The 25,677-nt window shown below is 54.5% G+C and overlaps 3 protein-coding genes across 11 annotated transcripts in view; 1 reads left to right on the top strand and 2 right to left on the bottom strand.

Annotated features, from left to right (window-relative positions):
* The first annotated feature begins 1,650 nt into the window (after window positions 1-1,650).
* Window positions 1,651-2,821, top strand: PSMB11 (proteasome subunit beta 11). The gene has a single exon (XM_030803197.1). The coding sequence runs from the start codon at window positions 1,722-1,724 to the stop codon at window positions 2,622-2,624; it is 903 nt and encodes a 300-aa protein (XP_030659057.1). The 5' UTR covers window positions 1,651-1,721; the 3' UTR covers window positions 2,625-2,821.
* A 3,772-nt stretch (window positions 2,822-6,593) lies between these two features.
* Window positions 6,594-17,072, bottom strand: CDH24 (cadherin 24). 2 transcript variants are annotated; one of them, XM_003260631.4, is made up of 14 exons: window positions 16,831-17,072; window positions 14,977-15,301; window positions 14,503-14,797; window positions 14,192-14,311; window positions 13,951-14,118; window positions 13,586-13,773; window positions 12,941-13,194; window positions 11,923-12,059; window positions 11,420-11,533; window positions 9,255-9,376; window positions 9,060-9,171; window positions 8,560-8,808; window positions 6,994-8,011; window positions 6,594-6,907 (listed from the first exon to the last, which is right to left on the bottom strand). In XM_003260631.4, exons 2-13 carry the CDS (start codon window positions 15,175-15,177, stop codon window positions 7,512-7,514), a joined length of 2,460 nt encoding a protein of 819 aa, XP_003260679.1. In that variant the 5' UTR covers window positions 15,178-15,301; window positions 16,831-17,072; the 3' UTR covers window positions 6,594-6,907; window positions 6,994-7,511. The 2 variants fall into 2 exon arrangements, with proteins under 2 accessions (XP_003260679.1, XP_030659297.1); XM_030803437.1 differs by lacking the exon at window positions 11,420-11,533 and having other exon boundaries at window positions 16,831-17,070.
* Window positions 17,073-18,030: 958 nt separating this feature from the next.
* The window catches only part of ACIN1 (apoptotic chromatin condensation inducer 1), a 37,396-nt gene continuing 29,749 nt past the window's right edge, over window positions 18,031-25,677 (bottom strand). For 5 of the 8 annotated variants that reach the window (XM_003260633.4, XM_003260634.4, XM_030802591.1 and 2 more), the window contains 10 exons: window positions 25,429-25,471; window positions 23,798-23,931; window positions 23,548-23,700; window positions 22,879-23,020; window positions 22,379-22,524; window positions 21,868-21,975; window positions 21,619-21,726; window positions 20,756-21,080; window positions 20,542-20,642; window positions 18,031-18,939 (listed from right to left, as the gene is read on the bottom strand). In XM_003260633.4, coding sequence (XP_003260681.2) covers window positions 18,613-18,939; window positions 20,542-20,642; window positions 20,756-21,080; window positions 21,619-21,726; window positions 21,868-21,975; window positions 22,379-22,524; window positions 22,879-23,020; window positions 23,548-23,700; window positions 23,798-23,931; window positions 25,429-25,471 — 1,587 coding nt within the window. In that variant the 3' untranslated portion in view covers window positions 18,031-18,612. The remainder of the gene's footprint in view (window positions 18,940-20,541; window positions 20,643-20,755; window positions 21,081-21,618; window positions 21,727-21,867; window positions 21,976-22,378; window positions 22,525-22,878; window positions 23,021-23,547; window positions 23,701-23,797; window positions 23,932-25,428; window positions 25,472-25,677) is intronic. The other 3 variants (XM_003260635.4, XM_030802590.1, XM_030802589.1) reach the window with 3 other exon arrangements.

The following is a 25,677-nucleotide window of genomic DNA, read 5'->3' as shown; positions in this document are numbered from 1 at the left end:
CCTTCATTCCTCAGCAGTCTGCCTTTGTGGAAGATATTTCAGCCTCTTTCTCCTCTGCGCTGTTACAAAGTTCTCTTGCTCTTTTTCTCTTGTCTTTGCTTTAGTCCACTTTTAATTAATTAATTAATTTATTTATTTTTGAGACGGAGTTTCGCTCTTGTTGCCCAGGCTGGAGTGCAATGGTGGCTCACTGCAACCTCCACCTCCTGCGTTCAAGCCATTTTCCTGCCTCAGCCTCCCAAGTAGCTGGGATTACAGACATCCACCACCACACCCGGCTGATGTTTTCTGTATTTTCAGTAGAGACAGGCGTTTCACCATGGTGGCCAGGCTGTTCTCGAACTCCTGACCTCAGGTGATCCACCCTCCTCTGCTTCCCAAAGTGCTGGGATTACAGGCATGAGCCACCATGCACGACCTTTTTTATTTATATATTTTTTTAAATTTTCCTTTCTTTCTTTTTTATTGAGACAAGGTGTCACCGTGTTGCCCAGGCAGGAGTGCAGTGGCACAATCACAGCTCACTGCAGCCTTGACCTCTTGGGCTCAGGTGATCCTCTCACCTCAGCTTCCTGAGTAGCTGGGACTACAGGCATGTGCCACCATACTTGGCTAATTTTTTTTTTTTTTTTTTGAGATGGAGTCTCGCTCTGTCACCCAGGCTGGAGTGCAGTGGCGCCATCTCGGCTCACTGCAACCTCCGCCTTCTGGGTTCAAGCGATTCTCCTGCCTCAGCCTCCCGAGCAGCTGGGACTACAAGCACACATCACCACACCCAGCTAATTTTTGTTTATTTGTATTTTTAGTTGAGATGGGGTTTCACCATATTGGCCAGGCTGGTCTCGAACTCCTGACCTCATGATCCACCCACCTTGGCCTCCCAAAGTGCTGGGAGGCGTGGGCCTCTGTGCCCGTCCCAGGCTAATTTTTATATATTTTGTAGAGATGGGGGTCTTGATATGTTACCCAGGGTGGTCTCGAACTTTTGGGCTTAAGCCATCCACCTGCCTTGGTCTCTGAAAGTGCTGAGATTACTGGTGTGATCCACCGCGCCCAGCCTCAGTCCATTTTTCTTTCCCCATCTTTCCCTTGAGTTTGAAGTATGAGCTGAGTTCCTTGCTCCCATATCTCTGAAGGGAGTCCCCAGCACCAAGGTCTCCTGCCTCAGTGGGGTTACAGCGCTCTATTCTGACCACATCAGTCCACCGAATTGTCTTTACCTTGTCCTAGGCTGGGAGCCCTCTCAGGCCAGGGACAGGGCCTTATTTGTCTCTACATGCCCAGTGCCCCTCATGGGAGAAACAAAGAGCCCAGCCCTGCTCCGTCCATTTGTGCCCACTTTTCTTTGCATTACCCCAGCCCCCCACCCAACTCCAGATAGTTGGAGGATGACAGACAGGAGACTCTTTGGGTGACTCTCAGATGCGTCATGGGCAGCAGAAGGTGGAGGTCTGATTGTGAAGGCAGCGTCTTCCTGGTGCTGGAGACTCTACAGCCCTCATCCTGTCTCCTTTCAGCTGTCCTCTGAGATGAAGGGGGCTGCTCCATTAGCCAATCCCAGAGCCTGAATTGGGGGTTGAGGAGAAATGAAGCGTCAGCTCACACGCCTTCCTGGCCAGTTCTGGCTGTGGCCCAGCTTCTCTATAGCGTCCCTCCTACCCCACCAGACCCCAGCCACAAATTCCTGGCTTGCTTCTTCCAAACTTCATTAAGCCCCAGGGATGGCTCTGCAGGATGTGTGCAAGTGGCAGTCCCCTGACACTCAGGGACCATCACCTCACCTGCCTAGGGCTGGCGGCTGGGCTGTGCCCCGGGGCTGTGACCCTCAAACCTTCCTGCAGATCCATGGCCCCAGACTGGCCCATGGCACTACCACCCTGGCCTTCCGCTTCCGTCATGGAGTCATTGCTGCAGCTGACACCCGTTCCTCCTGTGGCAGCTATGTGGCGTGTCCAGCCTCATGCAAGGTCATCCCTGTGCACCAGCACCTCCTGGGTACCACCTCTGGCACCTCCGCCGACTGTGCTACCTGGTATCGGGTATTACAGCGGGAGCTGCGGCTTCGGGAACTGAGGGAGGGTCAGCTGCCCAGTGTGGCCAGTGCTGCCAAGCTCTTGTCAGCCATGATGTCTCGATACCGGGGACTGGATCTCTGTGTGGCCACTGCCCTGTGCGGCTGGGACTGCTCTGGCCCTGAGCTCTTCTACGTCTATAGCGACGGCACCCGCCTGCAGGGGGACATCTTCTCTGTGGGCTCTGGATCTCCCTATGCCTACGGTGTGCTAGACCGTGGCTATCGCTACGACATGAGCACCCAGGAAGCCTATGCCCTGGCTCGCTGCGCCGTGGCCCACGCCACCCACCGTGATGCCTATTCAGGGGGATCTGTAGACCTTTTCCACGTGCGGGAGAGTGGATGGGAGCAGGTGTCACGCAGTGATGCCTGTGTGCTGTACATGGAGTTACAGAAGCTCCTGGAGCCAGAGCCAGAGGAGGATGCCAGCCATGCCCATCCTGAGCCTGCCACTGCCCCCAGAGCTGCAGAAGATAGAGAGCTCTCTGTGGGGCCAGGGGAGATGATACCAGGAGACTCCGGGATGCCAGCAGGGACTGAGACAGTGTGAGAAGCAGGACTTGGTTGGGGGTGGTGTAGGCCTGGGGGGCGGGTGGGAGGATGGGCAGCAGGGGGAGGGTCTCCCTGGCAGCAGCCTCACAGCGTCTGACTCTAGCCTGTATGGGTTGCTGGCTTCATTTATTGCAAGTCTCCGTCCTTTCATGACTCCCAGAGCTATTATGGCTCTGCCCAACAAGTTCCTATTGACTCCCACTGGATTGGTCCAGCCTCCTTCTTGGCACCAAGTCTGTCTTTCGGTCAACACTTGCAGTGTGCCTACTGCATGCCAGACACATGCTAGGTGCTAGACCCTCTTTTCTTGCCATCTTCTCTGCTTTTTTCCATCATTTCATCCCCAGTTTCTCTTAGTTTCGTTCCTCTATGTGTCTCAGCTTCAGCGTCTTTGTCTCTTTCTCCTGATCACTTTTGTCAGCGTGGTAAGATGGGGCACTCAGGAAGGCAGCAGCCTCTCTCAGAACAAGGTGTAGTGATAGACACTCTTTGGATGGTGATGGGCTTGTCTTATCTGCTCTCCTTCTCTGACTTGACTGTAATGACTAGAATGATTATTCCTTTACTGAATGCAGTTCTCATGACAACCCTTTGAGGTAAAAATGAGTCTCACTTTACACAAGAGGAATCAGGTTCAAAGGGTTATGTGACTTGCCAGGGTCACACAGTAAGTGGCAGGGATGAGACTTAGATCCAGGCCTTCTCCTCCAGGGTCCATGCTCTTTCAGCACAGCTGTCCCTCCCAGGCCCTCTGCCCTGCCTTTCCTCTCTTCCCTGCAGGCTTCCGGAGAGGGATGCGGAGGGAGAAAGTAGCTAGGCCAAGCCCTTGCCTGCTGGCCAGGGTTGAATGAACCCTGAGGGCCTGGAGGTTGTGAGCTCAGAGCAGCTGCCCCCTGCACAGGCTCATGTGGCTTTATCTTCCAGGCCTGGAGCCATCCCCCACAGCCCACCCTTGCTCTCCAGCTTTCTGGGCCTAGTGGTGCTGCTGCCAGACTTCCCCTCCTCCTTTCTTCCCTTTGCCTTCTTTCCAGCCCCTCCTTCCTGATGCTCCCTCTGGAGAATGAAGACATGATGGAGGTGGCTGTGCCAGTGGGAACTGTCTGGCTAGCACATCCTCTCCTGCCCCTCCTGTCCCCGCTCCCACTCCCCCAGAAGCCCAGACTTGAAGATCCAGACTAACACCTCCAGGAGGGCCACTGCCCTGCTGTCCCCCGGCCAAATGAGACAGAAAGCACTGTTAACCTACGAGACAGGGCCTGAAGGAAGGGTGCTGAAGTTGCTTTCCTCACATCCAGTCCTAAAGCTTCCAGTCCCAAGAATAACAGCCGCCTGCCTTCCCTCCTGGACACCCCTCATCCCTGGCTCCAGTCTAGGCCTGAGCCTTAATCTTACACCCCAGATTAAGCATTCCTCCAGGCAGGAGCTGGGCAGACAGACCTCCAGACTCTGGTGCAGAGCAGGTGACTGGGGATGGGGGAGGAAAGGTCAGGGGGCTCCAGAAGGGAAAACCCCAGAAAGGACACAGTGGGGAGGAATTGTGGTGGACACCACAGAAAGGTGTCCAGTATGGGGACTGGCCTTCAAGCCAGGCTCAAGGAATCTGGCCATTGGCCTCTGCAGTCACCCTTCTTTACCCCTTGCTCACTCCCCAGCCTCAGGGGAGGAGATGTGGGACTCTGGGACTGCTAACTGGGAGGCAGGGATCCCAGAGGCCTAGTCCTGGAGGAAGCACGTGAGGAGGGGCAGCTTTTGCAGGGCGTTCAGGTGTTTGACTCAGCATAAGAGGGTGCATATTCATGTCCACAGGTGTATGTAGTTCTGTGTCCAGGTGTAGGTGAGTGATACAGGATGGGTTTCGCACATGAATGTGGCAGGTGATGCCTGTGCAGTTCCTGTGTGCAGAGACAAGAAACAGACTGAAAGAGAAAGAGCAACACCTGAATAAGGAGATCAGCTTCTCAGCGGGAAGACTGCCAGGCCTTGTCACTTCTTTTGGGGAGTGCTCCAGAGTAAAGAGGAGGTGGGGGACAGGCTCATGCCAGCAGTTCTCTACTTCCTCATCCTCCCAGCCCTATCCTGAGCCTCTCAGGAAGTGAGAAAAGACAAGCAGGGAGGAGTGGCATGGGGCCTGGGATTGCCACCTGAGCGCAGCCAAAGGTGGGCTGTGAACTGCATGCAGCTGTCCCCCCCTGAGATGCTTGGAGCCTCACCCCCATTCCCAAACTGGAGCAGGAGAATTGAACTCAGACCAAGAGGGCAGAACTGGGGGTGGGGGGACCCTCCTGTCTTTTCCTTCCGTAGTCCCATCTTCACTCCCTTTGACAGGTCCTGTCCCTCCAGAGGATGAGGCAGTTGAGGCTAGAGATGAGCCCATGGGTCTTGCTGACAAGTCTGGTTCTCTCTGCCCTATTATTTTCCTCTATGTTTTTAATGAGTTTGGGGGAGGACCTTAGGAGAGTCTTAGGGATGGCTGGGCAGACAAAGGCCAACATCCCATTCCAATGCACCCCACACTGTCTAAGAGCAGCCCATGAGTCATTTCCCCCATTTCTCTACCAATTCCTGAAGGCTCGATACAGACATCATGGTGAGACCAAAGGGGCAGAGATCTTGCCCTTCCTGCCCCGAACCAGAAGACCTTGTCCCTCTGATGCGCTGCTTGGGGTGCCTACCTCCTCACAGTCTCTGGAGAGGTCGGGGGGATAGCCCACTCTTGCACAAGCCGTTGGACTGTCAGAGGTCCAGGCTTCCAGCCTTCAGCAGAGTAAATGACCTGAACTCCAGCACCGGAGGGAGGGGCCTTGTTCTCCCACCTCTTGCTTATCCTTATCAAGCAGGTGGGGAAGGTGTGAGGGAAGGTATGTTCACATTGAAGCAGCTTTCCCCAGCTGCCAGTACCCCACATGAAGGGGGAGTCACAAGGACCTATCCTGCCTCACTTACCTGTGTGTGCCTCTGGATCCCTGGAGTTGAGAGGCCTGGGCTCTCATGCTGGTTCCTGGGTGGACCACTTCTCTGGACATTGGGAGATAATTGCAGTTCTGGCTCAGCTCCCACCTAGTTGACTGCTTCTGTCTGTCAACAGCCTGCCTCCCTGGTCCTCTCCCTCCTCCTTTGTGTTCTGCAAAGACTAAGACCATGGCCTAGGGGAGACTTAAAGGTGGGAGCAGCGGGCCCAGATTCAATGTGACTGTCTCACTCTGTTCCACCCTTTCCCCACTTGGCACTACGAGCCCCAGGAAAGGCTGGTTTGCCCCCGCTGCTGCCTGCCACCCCCATTATTTTCCTAGTCCAGAATCCCCCTTCCTTTCTTAGTCTTTTATCCCTCCTGCCCTCTTCTCAGCAGCTCTCACACTTCACCCTCTACTTCTCCTGCCCACCTTGCCCTCTGACCAATCCCCATATCTTTTTTTTTTTTTTGAGACAGAGTCTCGCTCTATCGCCCAGGCTGGAGTGCAGTGGCGCGATCTTGGCTCACCGCAACCTCCGCCTCCCAGATTCAAGTGATTATCCTGCCTCGGCCTCCAGAGTAGCTGGGATTACAGACATGCGCCACCACGCCCCGCTAATTTTTTGTATTTTTAGTAGAGATGGGGTTTCTACCATTGGCCAGGCTGGTCTTGAACTCCTGACCTCAAGTGATCCACCCACCTCAGCCTCCCAAACTGCTGGATTTACAGGCGTGAGCCACCGCGCCTGGCTGAATCCTTACATCTTAATTTTCTTGGACAGCTTGAGACCAACAGAGAACCCATGAAGTTGGTGGTGAGAATGGGGCAGAGTCATCATCTCCTTACTCCCTCATGGAATTAACCCAAGTCCTCCCCTATCTACAAGGAGGTGAAGTGTATTTTCCCCCAAGGAGAAAGGAGAATGAACTGGGAGGCAATAGGCTAGGCCTCTCCTCCCATCCTTTGGGACGATGAAGCTTTGTATAGAAACCTGAGTGCAAAAACAGAAGCAGAGCTCCAGCTTTACAAAATAAAGTGTTTGTTTATTATGAAATTAGAGATGGAGGCCCCTCCCCTTCCTCCCTCTTTCCCCTTCCCCAGCCGCCTCCCCCTTTCCTTTCCCTACTCCCTCAGGAAGCACACAAGACAATGCCCAGGGCTGGGATGCCCAGGGGAAGCTGACAGCTGGGCAGAGCTCCAGGGAGGCGGCCACACGGGAGGCTGGAGCTCTAGCCCTGGGAGGCAGGCTGGTTCCCTCTCTCAGCTGGAGGCCAGTGGAGCCAGGATGAGGCTGAGGCCATGAGTGATGGATGGAACCATGCAGGCAGGTCTGTAAGGACAGGGGAGCCAGGTTAGAGGCAGTGGGGAGTGGGAGCCTTCATCCACCGCCTTGCCCCACAGTCTAGAGGCACTGACCTGGGGCACAACATCCCCTGCAGGAGGGTGGGCAGCAGTGGCTGGAAGTTTCTCTTGATTTTGGGATGGACAACAGAAAAAAAAAACAAAAAGCCAGTCACAGGGACCCAGAGAGAAGGAAGGGAGATGTGGGCAGGAGACAGACACAGAGCATGTGTATGGGCAAGGGAGACGCAGGGAGACTATGTGTGAGATTCAGAACTGCAGAGACAAAACGCCACGGAGGAAGGAGAGGAATCACAGTGAGAGATCGCAGGGTCGGGGCCAGGGCAGAAAACCCAGGCCGGGACAGAGGAGCGTGTCACAGATAGAGACAAAGATTCCTGGAGAGAGACACACAGACCGACTCAGGAGGAGGGCGGTGAGAGCGAGGGTGCCCCGGGGAAGCAAGGAGGGACACAGGGACGGGGAGGAGGCCTGGGGCCCCTGGGCTGCTGCCGCCCGCCTGGACCCCGTGGGGCTCACTCAGAGAGCCTGTGCCCGCTGCCCCCCGCGGTGGGCCGGGCCAGCCCGGGCGCTCAGGGGGCCGGGGGCTCCTTGGCCCCATACAGCTCGGCCAGGGTGCGGAAGAGCGGACCCCAGTCGTCCAGCGGCTCCGCGGGGCCGGGGGCGCCGCCGGCTTCGCTGCCGGAGCCCAGGGAGCTGAGGGAGCCGCAAGAGGAGCCCCGGCCCTCGTAGCCGTACACCTGCACCGAGTCGTACGGGGGTACGCTGGGGTCCTCGTCCGCCTCGCGGAGCCGCAGCGCCAGGAGCTGCGCCACGTCGGCGGGGCCAGGGGGTCTGGGCTGGCGCGACACCCGGGCTCGGGGCAGCACGTCTCGGCGCGCGGGAGGGCCGGGCGCCGGGGGGGCCGCCCCGTCCGGGTTCTGCAGGGCCGTGATGTCGAAGGCCTCGGTGTCCTCCTCGCCGCCGCCCTCGTCGTCGTAGGTGATGATGTTCTCTCGGACGTCCTCCTCCTCCAGTACCATCAATGCTTCTTGCTTCTGCCGCCGCAGGGCCACGAAGAGCACCACCAGGGCTGCGCGAGAGACGCGCACACAGGCCCTGAGCCAGCAGGGCCAGGAGCGGGCGGCCTGTCTCCATGTGAAAGGCTGACCCATCAGGTGACAGAAGCCCTGTGCCTGGGGGCTGACATCTAGCAAACCTTGCATTGAATCCTGACTTCAGCCCTTACTCGCTATGTGACCACGGGAAGTTGCTAGACTTCTCTGAAGCCTCAATTTGCCCCTTAGATTACTTATGTGGAGAATAGGGAAAATATATTTACTTCTAAGGGTTGTTGACATAATAAAATGAAATATCACAAGTGATGTGCCCAGCACTATACTTGGCACAGAGTAGGGGGCTCAATAAACCATTGTTATGGCTTGTCATTGTCATTATGGATTGGCAGGTCACGGATAGAGGCCAGAGCTTTTCTCTTGGATGCATCAGGTGGTGGGAAAATCCAGGTATGAGGGTCGTTCAAGCCCCAAGGTGGATTTCCCTATGTCCAGAGGCCTGGTTCTTCTCCACACCCCTGCAGGCCCAGATCGCACAGCTATGTCCCACTGTGGCCTGACTCACCAAGCAGGGCACCCACACAGGTGATGATGGCAAGCAGGGCGCCGGTGCTGAGCCCAGCAGCTGAGAGGTGAGCCTCAGGCCAGCAGGATGCCACAGAGCCGTCAGGCTGGCAGCGGCACACACTAACAGTCACTGTGGCAGTGCTGCTCAGCGCCGGCTGCCCCCAGTCCCACAGTTCTATGGGAACCAAGTAGGGGGCATGGCGGGGTGGAGCAGGGCGGGAGGGCAGCAGCAGGCTGGCGGAGCCATCTGTGGGAGAGGGAAGTTGTTGAGGTATCTTCTGGGACACCTTCCAGGTAGGGTTGGTCCAGCCCATAGAGCCAGCTTCCCATGGGGATGGTTTACAAAGAGCCAATGAATGAGTATAAATCCACACCCATCTTCTGTTGGGTAGAAGGCCCAGGCAGGTGGGGCAGAGGTCAGGCAGGCTGGGCTAGGGGTGGAGGAGAAGGAGAGGGGGACAGAGGCAGGTATGGACATGGCTGTAGGAGGCCACCCACCTCGGTTGTCCCGGACAGTAAAGTTGGCATCAGGGCCCAGAGGACCTTGAAAGGAGACATGGCTACTGTTGCCAACTTCATCTCTGTCCAGGGCCCGGATGACCTGAATCAGCTGGGAGGAAGAAGAGAGAGGCCTTGTATGGAGTGGGCTGCTGGAGGCCTGGATGTCCCAACCCCTCTGCCTCAGTTGCTCACCTGGCCAGGAGCTGCAGAGTCACACACAAAAGTATCGTAGGGCTCAGCCAGCTGGGGAGCATTGTCATTCTCATCCAGGGTCTGGATGGCCACTTGCACGCGCGAGGCCTGTGCAGAACTGTCTGAAGGCAGAACACCAAAACATACACGCCACACACACACCACACAGTTTACACGTAACATATGTGGTGCATGGGCATGGATGCCACATGCGGCATATAGCATGCACAGGAAACACATGAAATATGCATGTAATGTACAAGTAGAAAACAATGTTGTAGAACGAATGGAACAATACCAAGTGCATACAATATTCATGTAGTACCCAAGATATGTGCAATACACAATAGACATTCAACAGGAATGCCGCACCCATGATACACATATACAATAACCCACATGCAGGGCACATGCAGCATAAATGAAAGATAGACAGAAGGTGCATACAAGTTGCATGCAGGCAACAGCCATGAATATACAAATCACATTCATACCATATATCCAATGTACACTCAACATTTAAAACAAATGCAATGTACATGAAGCAGATGTTTGATATGCATAGTGAATGTAGTGCCACATCCCCCGACAACACCCAGTGCCCATAGAATGCATTTTCACGCATACAGGCCATGCACAGCACCAGTGGGGTGGACAGACAGATATACACACCACACACACACACACACACACCACACACACACACACACACACACATCCCATCAGAGGTCTGGGAGGCTGTAGTACAGCAATGAGCATCACTTAGAGTTGACCTTGGGTAGGAAGGAGCTGTATGATCTACAGGGTGCAAAGCCCAGGCCAGCCTGGGTACCACAGCCAGACACAGGCCCCATCTTTACCCATCCCTTCATCAGGTGACTCCCTACCACTACCCTACCTTGCTTCTCACTGCCAGTGCCTCCAAGAGAGAATGCAAAGTGTGTCTCCCTGTCACCTCTCTTAGGCTGGGTCTCCCAGTTCCTTTAGTCTTTCCCCTAGGCAGAGAGATAGCTGACTAGGCCTGATGAAAGGGGCTGAGGATGCAGCATGGGCAGGGGAGGCTGAGTGGATCGCCTGGCTAAAAGGATTGGGATACCCCAGAGACAGGATGGGGAGAGGGTCTACTTCTTCCCTGCAGTAAGGGCCCAGCGCTGCTAGTTGATGTCTGGGTGGGGGTAGGAGCAGGATTTGGCAGGAGAATGAGAAGACAGTGACAAGAAACACACACACACACAAAGCTATGTATATACAAGCAGCCAAAAACATACTGTGTGTACACGGACACACACACACAGCCATCCACACAGACATCCATGCACTAACAGATAACATGTGCACTGCCAGGTAGTATCTGTGCATATCTACTATGCACACAGTTGCATGTATAGAGACATAAACCTAGACACATAGCATTTAACACATTTGAGAGGCAGTACGGTGGGGACAACAGCTCAGACTCTGCACACTGACTGGGTCTCACGGCTCCACCACTTAATCTCTATGTGACCTTGGGAAGTTACTTAATTTCTCTTTGCCTGAGTTTCCTTGTTTAAAAATGGGGAAATAATCATACTTCCCTCATAAAGTTGTGGTGATGATTAAATGAATGAATCCATTTTGAAGATGGATAGTGCCCGATACACAATAAGTAATAAATTATCTGTCCACAAATACCCACATACACAAAACACATACAAACAGCTACATGTGCATACCACTATATATATCAATCACACATATGCATAATTAATATAAATATGATTCTGTACACTCAACTGTAAACACATATATATCCATTACAGAGATATACCCACAAATATATATGTGTGTATGTCTACATACTTTCCCCACATTTGGAATTATACACATGGCTGGGAACATACCCGCATGTACACATTCATATAGCCCTTCACTGACACATTCAGATATCCACATATACAAGGGCAGTTTTCATATGCAGTATGAAGACAAAAGCGTGGAGGAGTCCCTGAGGCATAAGCAGGGGTATAAGGGACTATTCACAGAAGAAGGGGAGGGAGGTCTCCCTGTCTGTATGGGCTAGGGCTGCCCAGAGGCAGCTGAACCCGCTGCTGGCCTGACTGATGGGGGAGACCGCATAGGGAGCTGGCACTCCTCCCCTTCCTTATGGGTGTCCACTCCCCTACCTTGGGGGATTCCCACAGGGCTTCCAACAGGGCTTCTCTGGGGTGGGGCTGCTGGTGCACTCCACTTAGCAATCAGAGGAGGTACCCAGCCCCTTTCTGGCCCCCAGCTCCAGCCTGAAGCAGAGAGTGGGCAGGATGGGGTCTGTCAGTACACAGGTTGGGGGCTATGTAAGGTCTAGTTTATTTCTGGGTTGGGGCGAGTCAGGTAAGGGAATGAACTGAGGGTCACAAGAATGCTCAGGCACACCCACTGTGCCCACCCAGCCCAGCCTAGGGGACTAGGAGACCAGGAGGCCTGCCCTGCCTGGTAGCAAGGATCCAGGCTAGGACCCAGATCCAGGCTAGGACTCGGATCCAGGCTAGGACTCGGATCCAGGCTAGGACTCAGTGGCCGCACGCTGGTGAGGGTATGATGGCAGTTAGCACCCTTCTCCACCCCCACACCCAGGGACAGCCCCTTGGCCAGGAGGCTGCTGCCGCCTTGTGGGCCCAGGACTCCTCACCGAGCTCTGTAGCCAGCACAGTGAGGTTGTGCCAGACACGAGCCTCGCGGTCCAGGGGTGCTGCTGTATGGATGGTGCCTGCTTCGGGCTGGATAGAGAAGCAACGCTCCGGATCTGAGTGGGGGAGGATGGAGTATCTGGGGAAGGGAGAGACACGCTGGGGCTGATCTGGGGTGGGACCACAGCTTGTTCCACCCCCTCTCTTCTTTCTTCCCTCTGTTCACCTTGTCAGACTTCATGACTCCTCTGGGCAGAGCCATAATTCAGGTTGGAGTCCCCTTAAAAGGCATATATCCCTGGGGGATCACCATTAAATACCTGTTAAGACTCAGGGCCATTGGGTTTCATGGGGGGAGAGGGGGAAGATACAGAAGGGAGTAGAAGCGGGATAAACAGACCTTGACTCTCAGACTTCTGGGCCCTGTTCTGAGAACACAGGGACCTGTGTTTCAGCCCTGCTCTGGCTTGGACTGGCTATGTGACTTAGGGCAAATCGTTTAACCTCTGTTTACTCAACTGAAAAATGGGAATGACACCAGTACCTCCCTCACAGAGCTGTGACAGGGATGCTGGCCGGGGAGGGGGAGAGAGTGGCTGTTCTGCCACTTACCAAGTGTGTGACCACTTATGGCTGGTTTCTAAAACAAGTGGTGATAAGAACACCCATTTCATAGGGCTGCTGTGAGAATTCAATGTCAGCAAGGGGGTAAACTGTGAAGCACTTTGGGAATGATCAATAGAGATCCACTTATGAAATGAGACTACATCTGCTTGCACTGCCACTGGGAGGGGCCACCATCATCTACCCAGAGGGGTGGACAGACGGTTGAGGAGTGGTCAGCCAGGCCCTCCAGCTCTGCCTGCACCCAGGCCTGTAGACCAGCAAGCCCAGCTGCAGGGAGGGAGGCTTTTGCTGGGATATGAGTGATTTGCTATAAGGAAGGGGGCACATTTACTCATTCTCTGGGTGGGAATAGCCTGCCATCTGGCTCCCCAGCCCACACCCCAGCTCACCTACCTGATTGGGCTGGCAGGGGAGTCCAGGTCAGCCGCTGAGATCTGGCCTACCAGGGTCCCCGGGGCCTTGTTCTCAGGCACTGTCAGGTGGTAGGCAGCCTGGGTGAAGGCAGGTGGCTCTGGGGCATCTTGCACCGCCACACGCACAGAGGCCACATCCTTGAAGGGCCCTCGCCGCAGATAGGCCGGGTCAATGAGTGTGTTGGTGGCCTCCACACGGAAGGAGTAGGAGCGCCGGCTCTCGAAGTCTAGGGGCTATGGTGAGGGGAGAGAGAGAAAAATCGAGGCATGTGGAAACCAGGGCAGGTCCCAGGCTCTTGGAAGGTGACAAGTCCCCTCCTCACATGCATGCAGTGCTCAGTCCTCATGTAAGGAGAGGTGGCACTGGAGGGACAGTGGCCTTGGTGGTCAGGATGCACAGCAGATTACTTAATAACTCTAGGTCTGCCCCTAGCTGCATCATAGACTTGTTATCACTTCTTCTTTCTAAGCCCCAGGGCCTCATCTGAAAGATGAGGAGGTGACCGTGATCTCTAAGCTCCAACAGAGAGATCCTGAGTCTGTTCTAGAAGAACAGTTAAATATGTGCCCTGTGGGTCGGCAGGAGGCAGGTCTAAGAGAAAGCATTAACAGGCAGGAGGCTAACCTTGCGGACAGTGAGGAGCCCGTCTCGACCCTGGGGGTCTGTGCTGATGCTGAAGGCCTCAGACCCTTCCCCATCCAGGATGCTGTATGCCATCAGGGCGTTGTCCCCCAGGTCTGGGTCCTGGGCCCGGAGCCGGCCCACCAGCGTGCCAGGTCCAGCTGTCTCCACCACGGAGAACTGGTATAGGCCTTGGGGTGACAGAGGGGAGACACCTTTTTAGAGAGGTCCCCAGCCCTCCTCCCTCCCCACAGCACTTTCTTCTCCCAGGGTCTGGCTGGGGAGGAGGCGAGGAGGGAAGGTTTCTCCAGACACTGTAGGGGTGGGGTGATCAAAGGATGGCTCAGGTGGCAGCAATGGCCCCTTACTCTGTGGGAACTTGGGGGGGTTGTCGTTGACATCACTGAGCGTGACAGTCACCGTAGTGCTGCCTGACAGCCCCCCCATGTGGCCGCCCATGTCCTTGGCCTGGATCACCACCAAGAACTCCTCCTGTGTCTCCCGGTCCATGTTGGGGATGGCTGTACGCACCACTCCTAGGGAGAGATGCTGGTCAGAGGGTGTCTGTCCCCTTGGCTGCCCCACCGGGCTCCCAAGCTCCATCCTCACCAGTCTGGGGGTCCACAGAGAAGAAAGGCAGTCCATCCAGAACAGTGTACACCAGCTTGGCACTGTTCCCATAGCTGGGGTCATCAGCATCGTGAGCAGTCACCTGGATCACTGATGTCCCTGTGGGGGATGCCAGCACCCCATTCAGCAGCAGCAGGGCAGGATGGGGAAGAATAGCCGATGGGGGGGATGCAGATATGAGGGAGGCCGAATTGAAGGGGGCAGGTTCTGGGGCAGACAACAAGAAGGGAAGGAGAGGTGAGAGAGCTCCAGAAGATGGGAACTGGGGCATTCAGAGCTGGGGTGCTCACCGACGTTGGACATCTCGGGCACGGTGGCATGGTAGGGCCCAAGGGGAAAAATGGGTGGATTGTCGTTGATGTCTTGCACTTTGATGATGAACTCTGATGGGGGCTCCAGGGGCCGGTTGGAGGCTCGGTCCACGGCTTGGGCCAGTAGCACATATTGTGCCTTTTCCTCCCGGTCAAGGCTCTTGGTAACATGAATATTGCCTGTGGCCTCATCAATCACAAATACGGTGCCTGCCCCCTCCCCGGTCAACAGGTACTTGGTGCGGCCCTCTCCCCGGTCAACATCCGAGTGCAGCTGCAGGGGTCAGGAAAAGATGGCAGAGGGCTCCAAGTACAGAGACAGGGTTAAAGAGTCTAGGTTTGGGTAGAGCGTTGGGAGTCCTGAGAGACCAAGGTCATTGCAGAAGTGATGAAGTTGCAGGGCAGGGCCTAAGGGCCTGGTGTCAGAGTAGACATGGGAGGGGTCATCCTTACCTTGCCAATGAGAACAGGTTCTGGACCAGCATATTCCTCAATGACAAAGAACTGGTTCCAGACCCAGCTCCTTCGAGTCCGCAGCAGAGCAGGCCCTGGGTGTCCCCGGGACCCTGCCCAGGCCCGGGCTGGGGCTGCCAGACGCCCCATGCAGCCCCAGCCACCCAGCCAGGCCAGCAGGAGCCTCACCAGGCCCCACATGTTTGGACTCCAGCCAGGGCTCTGTTCACTGGCCCTGGGTGCTGAGGCTGGGCCAGGCCACGTGGCCCATGAGCTGGCTGGGGTGGAGGGGCAGATGCGTTGAGGCTACCCCATGGATCCACACCTGCAGGACAAGCAGCTGCTCAGGCTCAAGGAAACCCCTAACCCTCCTCCCCCCAAAATTAGATGCTGAAGACCAGACCTCCAAGGAACCAGACACTCCACTGCCCAGAACTCAGACTAAGACAGAGAGCAGAGAGGCTGATCCTTTCTCCACCCAGGCTCTGCATGTATTCCCCTCCAGCCCTCCAAGCTGATAAATCTCTGGTCAGTCAACTCTGAGTAGAGAACTGGGGAGGAACACAGGAGAGGGGATGCTGGGAGGGCTTGGAATCCCAAATCTGGTCTCTGTCCTCCCAGGTTGGGCATGTAGCCAGGTATTGGAGGAGGCGGGGCTACCAGAGAAAGGGCTTAAAATTACGGAGTTGGGATTCATGGAGGTGTGGCCTTAAGGTGTCTAGGGTCAGCATGAGATGACAAGAAGTGCAGCCTCAGGCAGGGCTGAGAGTCTGTGAAAGTCCCTCCCCACAAGGGGGAGCCCCACCTCTCCAGGCCCTGTCTCCAGCCCACGCTGCCAGTGCAGTCCTTGAAGGGGGACTGGGCTCATGAGACAGGAGTTGGGAGCCAGAGCTGAAGGAAGAGGATACAGGGTGGGGGACGGGGGAGGTGACCGGGGAGAGAGGCCCACCCAGAGGCTAGAGACAGATAATGACTGACAGACTGACTCAGGGACTGTCCGGCAGAGAAAGGACTGGATGAGAGACAGAAACAGAACAGTGGCAAGAGACAGAATGAGACCAGGGCAGCAGCCTGGGTGTCTGAAGGCAGAGAGGAGTCTTAGGGGCCAGGCTTGGAAACGGGTCACCCGGGGCAGTTCCGGGCAGGCAGGGGCAGCCCTCAGCTTCGGGGGTGGCAAGCCAGGCCTCGGGAACTTAATTCTGGGAGAAGGAGCAGACAGGAGGGGTGGAGGCAGGGAGGGGCCGCGGGAAGGGGGCTAGAGAGGAGACCCTTCCCACTGCTCTCCTTTCTCCTAGGGGCGGGGGGGAGGACCCCTCAGGTAGCTGTGGCTTCTGCCCCTCCTCCCTCAGAGCAGACACACACCTGACAGTCCCTTTGCTCCCGAGGGAAGGGGGAAGCCGGAGGAAAGCTGGGGACCAGAGAGAAGGCGGGATGAGGAGGCGAGAAGGAAGGGGATAGAGGAGTGGGAAACAGGATAGCGGGAAGGGGAGAGGAGAGGGAGGGAAAGGAGAGCAAGAAAGAGAAAAGAGAAAGACAGGAAAGGGGAGAAAGAGAAAGAAAAAGGCAAAGAGGGAGAGGAGATGGAAAAAGGACAAGAGGGAGAGAGAAGGGTTGGGGAGATAGAGGGAAGGGATAAGGAAGGCAAACAGGCAGAGAAGGAAGGGTGAAGAGAAATCGAGAGAAGAAAGAGGGAGAGGTGCGAGGGGAGAAGGGAAAGAGGCAGAGCGCGGGAGAAGGGAGCCGGCAGCAGGCTCCCAGCCACGGAGCGCACCCCTCCGAAGACCCCCGCAGGCTGCGGGCCCCCTGCTGCCCCTCGCGGATTCCCGACCCCTGCTCCGGGGCAGGCGCCCTTACCTGGCACTGCCGAGGGGCCCAGGCCGGCGGGGAGCGCCCCCGCCCGCCCCCGTCGCCGGGTCCCGGGGGCGCAGCCCCGAGCCGATTGGAGCGGGCGCCGCGGCTCCGCTGCAGGTCTGAGCGGCCCCGGCGAGAACAAGGGAGCGAGACGGAGGGGGCGGGGGAAGGAGGCTCCGCCTGCGGAGGAGCGAGGTAGCTCCGCGCCGCGCGGGAGAGGAGAGCCCAGCCTCCGACCCTCCCCGGCCAGCCGGGCCCGCGCGGCGGGGGCGGGGGCGGGGTTGGAGGCGGTGCCGCGCGTCCGCCCCCTCGGCGCTCCCGGACTGCGGGGCGCATACAGATGCGGCGCCCCTCCCGGACCCGGCCCGCAGCGCCCGGCAGGGCACTTGGGCGGGAGGACGTCCAGGCCACGGCGCCAGGCCATTTCCGAAGAGCTGGCGGGGCGGGTGCACCCGGGAGCGCGAAGCTGCCAGCCCCCCGCCTGCAGCGGAAAACGGGCAAACGCGCGGTGAGGTAGGGAATTCGGAGCCCACTGCGGAGAAACCCGGCTCCGAGCTCCGGGCTCCCGGTTCCCGGCTGGCTTTTGGGACTGGTGTGGATGGAATCCCAGCTGCAAGGTGGCGGCGTTTTGAGAGCCCGTGCAGAGCACGGTAGCAGGTCAGCTGGGGGACACTTAAGGATGGCAGAAGGGTCCAGAGAGTCCGAGGCCCGGGCCCAGGGAGCGGGTCGGGGACAGAGGCACGACATCGGCGGGAGGGCGGAGGCGGGCAGTGGAGCCCTTCTTGGGAAGCTCGGTTACAGGGGCCAACAGAGCGAGGAGCTGCCGCCCCCTGGTGGTAGTTGTGGGAAGTACCAAGGTGGCAGGCAAGTGATCAAATCCCCAATTTAACCGTGACAGGACCGGGAACCAGAAGAGGACCCACCCTCCTAGCCCTGCTGGGGTGCCGCCACGGACACAGGTTGCTGCATTTCCCAGTGGGGCCTTCCCGAATGAGGAAGGTCCACAGCTTTGGGTTGGTCAGGGCCAAGGCAGGGTATGAAAGACGGAGGGAAGTTCGTTTCAGTAAGCAGGAAGCAGTCAGCCTAAAGGAACACATGGAATGCGAACAACTCCTACTTCAGGCTACAGATATCCTCAGATATCCGCGCTCAGATAGCCACAGTGTGGCTTCTTAACCTGCCCAACGAAAGCCACTCACACAGTTTAAAACTAAGTCAGATTTTTATTTTTTTTCCATAGACCACATCATTTAATAATAAAAAAAATAAAAATAAAAATTGAACAAAAGGAAAAGGTGGATATAAAGTGGAACCTGTGGGAAAGAAGCAAGGGCTGCAGGACAGAAGAGACTGGGAACTGCAGGGGCCCTGGGACTCAGGAGGAGATGCTGATTCAGCTCATAGGTGACCCAGTCCTGGCCCCAGCTGTTCCCAAGAGAAGGCTGTAAGTACCCAGGGAGGTGGTAAGCAGGATGGAGGAAAAATCAGAGGACTAGGGCACCTGGCTGTTCCCCATCTCTGGCCAACCACCTCCTTGCCTAACCTAGCTCTGCCTCTCAGACTTAACGGGAAATGAGAGTGAGGGTTGGGCTAAGTCCCAAGAGATAGGTTAAGGGGGTGTGTTTGGGGGGAAAAGGATGGCCACTTTTCCATTTGGTATGTATGTAGGGATAGGTGATGTGAAAGACCTTTGGCTCCAGGGTGGTGGAGACTGTGCCTATCCCTCTGTGGCCATAACCCCCTGGGGCCGAGTGGCTGGTACCTGCAGCTCTAGTGTTTTCCCAGCTAGCGGCGCCCACCCCGGTCCCGCACAGGTGTGCTCCGACTCCGGCTTCTGCTGTGGCGCTTGGTGTCCCTGCGATCCCTTTCCCTGCCCCGTTCTCGGTCCCTTTCCCTATCCCGATCTCGGTCCCCCCTGTCCCGCTCCCTTTCTCTCTCTCTCTCCCTGTCCCTCTCCCGACTGTGCTCCCGACGTTTTTCTCGCTCCAGCTGTCGGTTCCGTTCCCGCTCGGCTTCCTTCTCCCGCTCCTTTTGCTCTTCTTCTTCTTGCTCCTTTCGCCGCTTCTCCCGCTCCTTGGCCCGTTCGGCCCGCTCTGCCTCCTTCTGAACGATCTGTAGCCAGGTAGGAAAGGCAGAGGGTAGGCAGCTCAGTCCTGGTCACAGCCTCCATTTGTGCCTGGACCCTGCCTGCTAGCTCAGGGTCAGCTTTTCAGTTAAGCAGGAAGGGGCTGGGGGCTCAGCAACTGCATCCTGTCTTTCTTAGAGCACCTCTCTCCCTCCAAGTTTCAGCTTTTTTTTTTTTTTTTTCCAGACGGAGTCTTGCTCTGTCTCCCAGGCTGGAGTGCAGTGGCGTGATCTCAGCTCGCTGCTAGCTCCGCCTCCCGGGTTCACACCATTCTCCTGCCTCAGCCTCCCCAGCAGCTGGGACCACAGGGGCCCACCACCACACCCGGCTGATTTTTTTGTATTTTTAGTAGAGACGGGGTTTCACCGTGTTAGCCAGGATGGTCTCGATCTCCTGACCTCGTGATCCGCCCGCCAAGGGCTCCCAAAGTGCTGGGATTACAGGCGTGAGCCACCGCACCCAGCCAGCCTTTTTTTTTTGTTTGTTTGTTTTTTTGAGACAGAGTTTCACTCTGTCACCCAGGCTGGAGTGCAGTGGTGCTATCTTGGCTCCTGCGGCCTTTGACTCCCAGATTCAAGTGATTCTTCTGCCTCAGCCTCCCTAGTAGCTGAGATTACAGGTATCTGCCACCATGCCCCACTAAGTTTTGTATTTTTAGTAGAGACGGAGTTTCACCATGTTGGCCAGGCTGGTATCAAACTCCTGACCTTAGATGATCCGCCCACCTCAGCCTCCCAAAGTGCTGGGATTACAGGCATGAGCCACCATGCCTGGCCACCAAGTTTCAACTTTTACACACATTGACAGGTACTGGCACCATCCATGCCTGGCCCTTGGTATTTCTCTAGCTCCCTACCGTCAGCATAGATATGAACAAATCTCTTTTTTGAGTAACGTAAGCCTAAAATTCCCAAAAGGCTCATTACTAAGAAACTAAAAATGCAAAAACTCTTAAAAAGCAGGGAAATTAATTTATAAAACACGATTTCTCAGCTAAATAAAATCAAGTGGTTTTTTTTTTTAATTGTCTGAGACAATTGTCTGAGTTTTGTTCTTGTTGCCCAGGCTGGAATGCAATGGCACAGTCTCTGCTCACTGCAACCTCCGCCTCCTGGGTTCAAGAAATTCTCCTCCTCAGCCTCCCAAGTAGCTGGGATTACAGACGCCTGCCACTGCACCTGGCTAATTTTTGTTATTTTTAGTAGAGACAGGGTTTCCATGTTGGCCAGACTGGTCTGCAACTCCTGACCTGAGGTGATCCACCCGACTCGGCCTCCCAAAGTGCTGGCATTACAGGTGTGAGCCACCACGCACAGCCTAAAATCAAGTTCTAAGTTTGGTCGGCACAGCCAGCTTCCCAGACATCCACAAACTTCAGCTGCTGTCTGTGTCCATCTTTACCCTCCTGGGTCTGGTTTCTTCATGTTATACCAATTAACTGAAAACTGCCTTTTTGTGATGCTGTTTTTTCCCCTTTAGCCTAAAGCTAGGAAGTACTTGGCTGACTCACTCTCGCAGGGTAATCTCCCCTCACCCTGACCTCAAGCCTCGGTGCCACTAGGGAGCAGGGCACGAAGAAGAGCACTCACCTGGCTGTCAGTCAGTGGGAGCCAATAGATGCAGGGAGCTGCCTTGGTCTTTCGGAAAAGGTCATCCAACAGCTTGGCAGGTGGTTCCTCCTGGGCTTTCTCTGAGGTGGAAAAAAGTGAACCAGATTTGATGCATCTGACCCTCTGTCCCACCCCATCTGGGTCCCTTTCCCACCTACTAGTGGGTATGTGTACCCCATAGCTAAGTACCTACCTTTCTTCTCACTCTTCTTTTCTTTAGACTTCGCACGTTCCTTGCGGCGGCGGTCACGGGACCTTGATCGGGAACGGGGCCCTTCTCGAACTTTGTCCCGATCCCATTCACGCTCTGATCGAGTCCGCTCCCGCCGCTCCATTTCCCGTTCCCGTTCTGCCCACTGTTCCCGCACTGCCCGTTCCTGCTCCCGCTGCTCTGCCCTGGGGTGCTGTGGTGGCTGGACTGGGGGTGGGGGTGGGGGGTGCAGGGGCCGTGGTATCCCCTGCTCCTCTGTCTTAGTTTCAGAGGGACGGTCCACCAAGAGGCCTCGGTGATAATCCAGCTGTGGGGAGAAGAGGGACAAGGACAGTTAGGATAGAGGCCATATCACTCCCACTCAAGGAGCCCAGGATGGCCGGGCGCGGTGGCTCATGCCTGTAATCCCAGCACTTTAGGAGGCCGAGGCGGGCGGATCACGAGGTCAAGAGATCGAGACCATCCTGGCTGACACGGTGAAACCTCGTCTCTACTGAAAATACAAAAAAATTAGCCAGGCGTGGTGGCAGGCGCCTGTAGTCCCAGCTATTTGGGAGGCTGAGGCAGGAGAATGGCGTGAACCCTGGCGGCGGAGCTTACAGCGAGCTGAGATTGCGCTACTGCACTCCAGCCTGGGCGACAGAGCGAGATTCCGTCTCAAATAAAAAAAAAAAAAAAAAAAAAAAAAAGGAGCCCAGGTACCACTTTGAAGCCCCATGGTACAATTAAAGGAACCAAAGCCAGGGAAGAAGAGAAAAGAATCTCAGACTGCAGGTCTGGCAAGGATCTCAGCTGAAATCTAGCAGAATGGCTTCCCCTGCCCCTCCTCTCCCTAGGTTTCTTACCTCATCTTGCTCGGCATAGTCAGCACAAAGGAATTTGGGATTGGACTGGGGCCATTTGACCCCATGCAGAGCTGTGCGGGTGGCAACAGCTTCCTCTACTGTTGAGTACTGGTGGAGGAAGGGAGAAGATGGAGGGTCACAGTGTGTCTGCAACCTTTCCCACTTGGCTGCAACACCCTTAAACCTGCCCACACTGGTCACAAAAGGAAATACATGCCATGACCTATAGAATCAGCTTCTTCCCCTCACCGTTACAAAGCAATGAGATTTGATCTTGTCAATCCAGAAGGCCTCTTCCACCAAGGTTCCTGTGCGCCCCAACAACTCCTTTAGCTGGCCTAAAGTGAAAGGACGGACCTGCCAATGAAAATAGACTTTCAGGGTCTTGAAGAAGGCAAGACCACCACCCAATCTTTAGATTTCCCAAGCTGCTGTCGCAGGAGTATAGTTTCAAGGTTTGGGTGAGGGCAGAGTTTAGGAACCTTGCAGTAAGAATGTGAGAGGAGTGATGGTGCTTCCCAGCACTAATTGAGAGGTTGTATGTGAGGCCTTCTGCAAGTCCTCAAAACAACCCTGCAGGGCGACAGCTTTTCCCCCACATTTTTAGATAGGTAAATAGGTTAAGTAACTCACTCAAGATCAGTGAGTAACTTAATCTATTGGTAGACCAGTTCAACTATGAGTGGAAACTACGAAGCATAAGCCTAAAGCTCAAACTTAACCACTAAGCAAGCTGGGATGGTGAGAAACAATGACTTACCAAATTGGAGATATGGACAATGTTGCTAATCTTGCCCCGGGGTGGGGAGGGCACCTGGGCAGTTCGGACTGGGTCATCAATTGTAATGGAAACTCCGGACTTCTGCTGGCTAATGGAACGTCGAGTTAAGGTATCTCCTAAAGTCACTATCAAGAAGACCACAAGAACAGCTTTTGGTAGAAAGCAATACTGGCTCTTTTCACCTTCAATGTAACTCTCACGGTTCCCTTTCTATCATATTAAGCAGCCACTCCTTAATCTAAACGTGCAGAGCACCTATAATCTGCAAAGTACTGTGCTAGGCTAACCTCATCATGGAGATTCAAAGATTAAAAACAGTCAAATCTCGCCCTCAAGTAGCTTACTTAATATGCAGGAGAAAGATATGATATACGAAAAAATGTAACGAAAGGCAGGAAACTAAAAGCTTTCAGCGATCCAAATGAGGTACTGAGAATTCAGGGAGTCGCATTACATTTCTCTCACAATACGTCACTCACCTTTCTTTACTTCATGCTCTGCAGGTGGGGGCAAGGCCACCTCTACTGACACCTGGGGAGGTACAGGAGGTTCTGCTTCAGGTTCCTTCTCTTCTTCCTCTTCTTCCCTCTGCCCATTCTCCTGACCCTCTGCAGGTACTACCTATCAAGGTGTCAGAGAACACAGCAGGTCTGTTAAACACCAAACTGGCATATTCTTTTCAGCCTCTGGTTCCCTGGTGAGAGTAGCAGTCAACCTAGCATGTTCCTTCCGCTAGGGGTATTTTGTTATCAGCTCACCTCTACCAGATCCTGGGATTGTTAGTGCCTCAACTCTGCCTTGAGGAAAACTAAGGCAGGAGTTGGTAATTTTTTTCTGTAGAGCAAAGCAGTACTTCAGGTTTTGCAGGCCACATAGTTTGTTGCAACTACTCAACTCCGGTGATGTTGTATTGAATAAACAGCCACAGACAAATGTGAATGAACTCGTGAGGTTGTGTTCCAATAAAACTTTATTTGTAACAGGTAGCCAGCTGGATTTGGTAGTCTGACCCCTGAAAGTGTCAATCAACCCAACCCTCTGCACAGACAGGGAAGTTCCCTCCAAATACTTTATCTCAGTTCCTCAGCTAGCTGCTCTGCATCTACTGCTCCCACCTCTCCCCTGACATGGGGGTGCAGAAGCCTTACCTGAGTGACTGTCCGGCATATTTTCAGCCCCTTGTCATGGGTCCCATCATCGCCATTACGCTCTGTCTCATCCTCAGAGATGCGAGAGTCATCAGCATGAAGATCCACAACAGCCTCCTGCCCCGCCAGGGGTTTGATGTCGGGGATGAGGCTCTGGGACACAGATACCCCCCACCCCGTTACACTGGGCCCATGTCTACTCCCACCTTAACAGGTCTCATCCTCCCTTCCCTGGCTCCTCCCACCTCACCTTTAGTGATTCAGTGGTGATACTGATGGAAGGTTTCTTCTGTGTGGTGGCTGTGCTGGCTCCCCAGCGTCGTTTCCGACCAGGCTGGCCCCCCTCTGTGTCACTGTTTCCAGCTGGCACCCCCTTGGTAGCTGCTGTCCCCAAGAAATAGACCCAACAGTTAGATGGGCTCAGGACCTCTGCTAGTTCAAACCATAATACCTACAGGTTACTTCTGGCTGGAGTTTTGGTAAAAGGTTAACTTAAATCATATTTGGAGGCTGGGTGTGGTGGCTCACGCCTGTAATCCCAACACTTTGGGAGGCCGAGGCGGGTGGATCACGAGGTCAGGAGTTTGACACCAGCTGACCAACATGGTGAAATCCCATCTCTACTAAAAATACAAAAATTAGCCAGGCGTTGTGGTGCACGCCTGTAATCCCACCTACTCAGGGTGCTGAGGCAGGAGAATTGCTGGAACCTGGGAGGCGGAGGCTGCAGTGAGCTGAGATCGTGCCACTGACTGCACTCCAGCCTGGCGACAGAGCGAGACTCGGTCTCAAAAAAAAAAAAAAAAAAAAAAAAAAGAAAAAGAAAAAGAAATCATATTTGGGAACTGGGGAAACCATGGCTTCAGACTGAACACTAAAAGGGCTGAGGTCCCTTCCTGATAGAAACTACTGATCTAAAAGCAGTAAGGGAGGGGTAGCTAGTTTGATGAGCCGTTTGAACTTTTAATGGTAGACAGTAATATCTTCAGTAGTGTGGAAGAAAAACTGAGAAGGACATGTAAATGCAGAAGAAACAAGAACACTATGTGATACTAACATCTAAGCAGAACTAAGATCATGATGGGATCTGGTCTTCCTTTAATTTTCACACTACAGATTGATATTTAAGTTATAAACATCTATTATACTTTTGTAATCTAGAGTTCCTCATTGGGGAAAATGTTAAAATTGTTACTGTTTGAGGTGTGGGGCACTTTCATTTCCTTGGGTGCTCTTAGAATAACGCATAAACAAGGTCAGGCACGATGGCTCACGCCTGTAATCCCAACACTTTGGGAGGCCAAGGCAGGTGGATCACAAGGTCAGGAGTTCAAGGCCAGCCTGGCCAACATGGTGAAACCCCATCTCTACTAAAAATACAAAAATTAGCTGGGCGTGGTGGCGCATGCCTTTAATCCCAGCTACTCAGGAGGCTGAGGTTGCAGTGAGCCAAGATCGCACCACTGCACTCCAGCATAGGGTACTACAGAGGGAGACTCCATCTCAAAAAAACAACAAAAAAATACCCAGAATAATTCATAAACTGCTAAGCATCACATAGGAGTCCCTGAAACTCATTCCTTACTGAGTATTCAGGTATCTGAAACAATAAATGCCTCTAAGGCTAAATGGGACATGGTCTCAGACCCGTCACACTGTATCTCATTAAAATGTGACTGGAGAAATACGTTGGGGATTGTCTCAAGTTTTGAATTTCAAAATGAAACCCTACATAGGAAAGGATTAAGATTTGCTAGGCACAAGGGGTGGGGCAGGAGGGAGCAACCCAAGAATGCCATTGAGAATGAAATTCTGTTTCTCAATGAAGGCTGGTTTTTATGGTATTCCTGACTTTTATCAGGGATTTGGGGCTAGACTTACAGACAACGGAGATCTTCCTCTTGAATGATTTGGGCAGCGAGCTCTGTATAAAGTAGAAAAAGGGAAAAAAAAAAGAGAAAGAGAGACACCCCACAGAGAGGGGGGAAGGAGGTTAGATGGGGCAGTCTTAGCTTAGCCTCCAAAGACACAGAGAGAGTGAGAGAGAGACAGAGAGACACAGAGACAGACAGAGACCAAAACAGAAGCGGCAAACGGCAAAAACGAAGCAGAATCAATGCAAGTTAGAGA

This window comes from Nomascus leucogenys, chromosome 22a (genome assembly GCF_006542625.1).
Source record: "Nomascus leucogenys isolate Asia chromosome 22a, Asia_NLE_v1, whole genome shotgun sequence".
In the NCBI taxonomy this organism is placed as follows: Eukaryota; Metazoa; Chordata; class Mammalia; order Primates; family Hylobatidae; genus Nomascus; species Nomascus leucogenys.
This window is presented reverse-complemented; position numbering and strand designations above follow the sequence as displayed.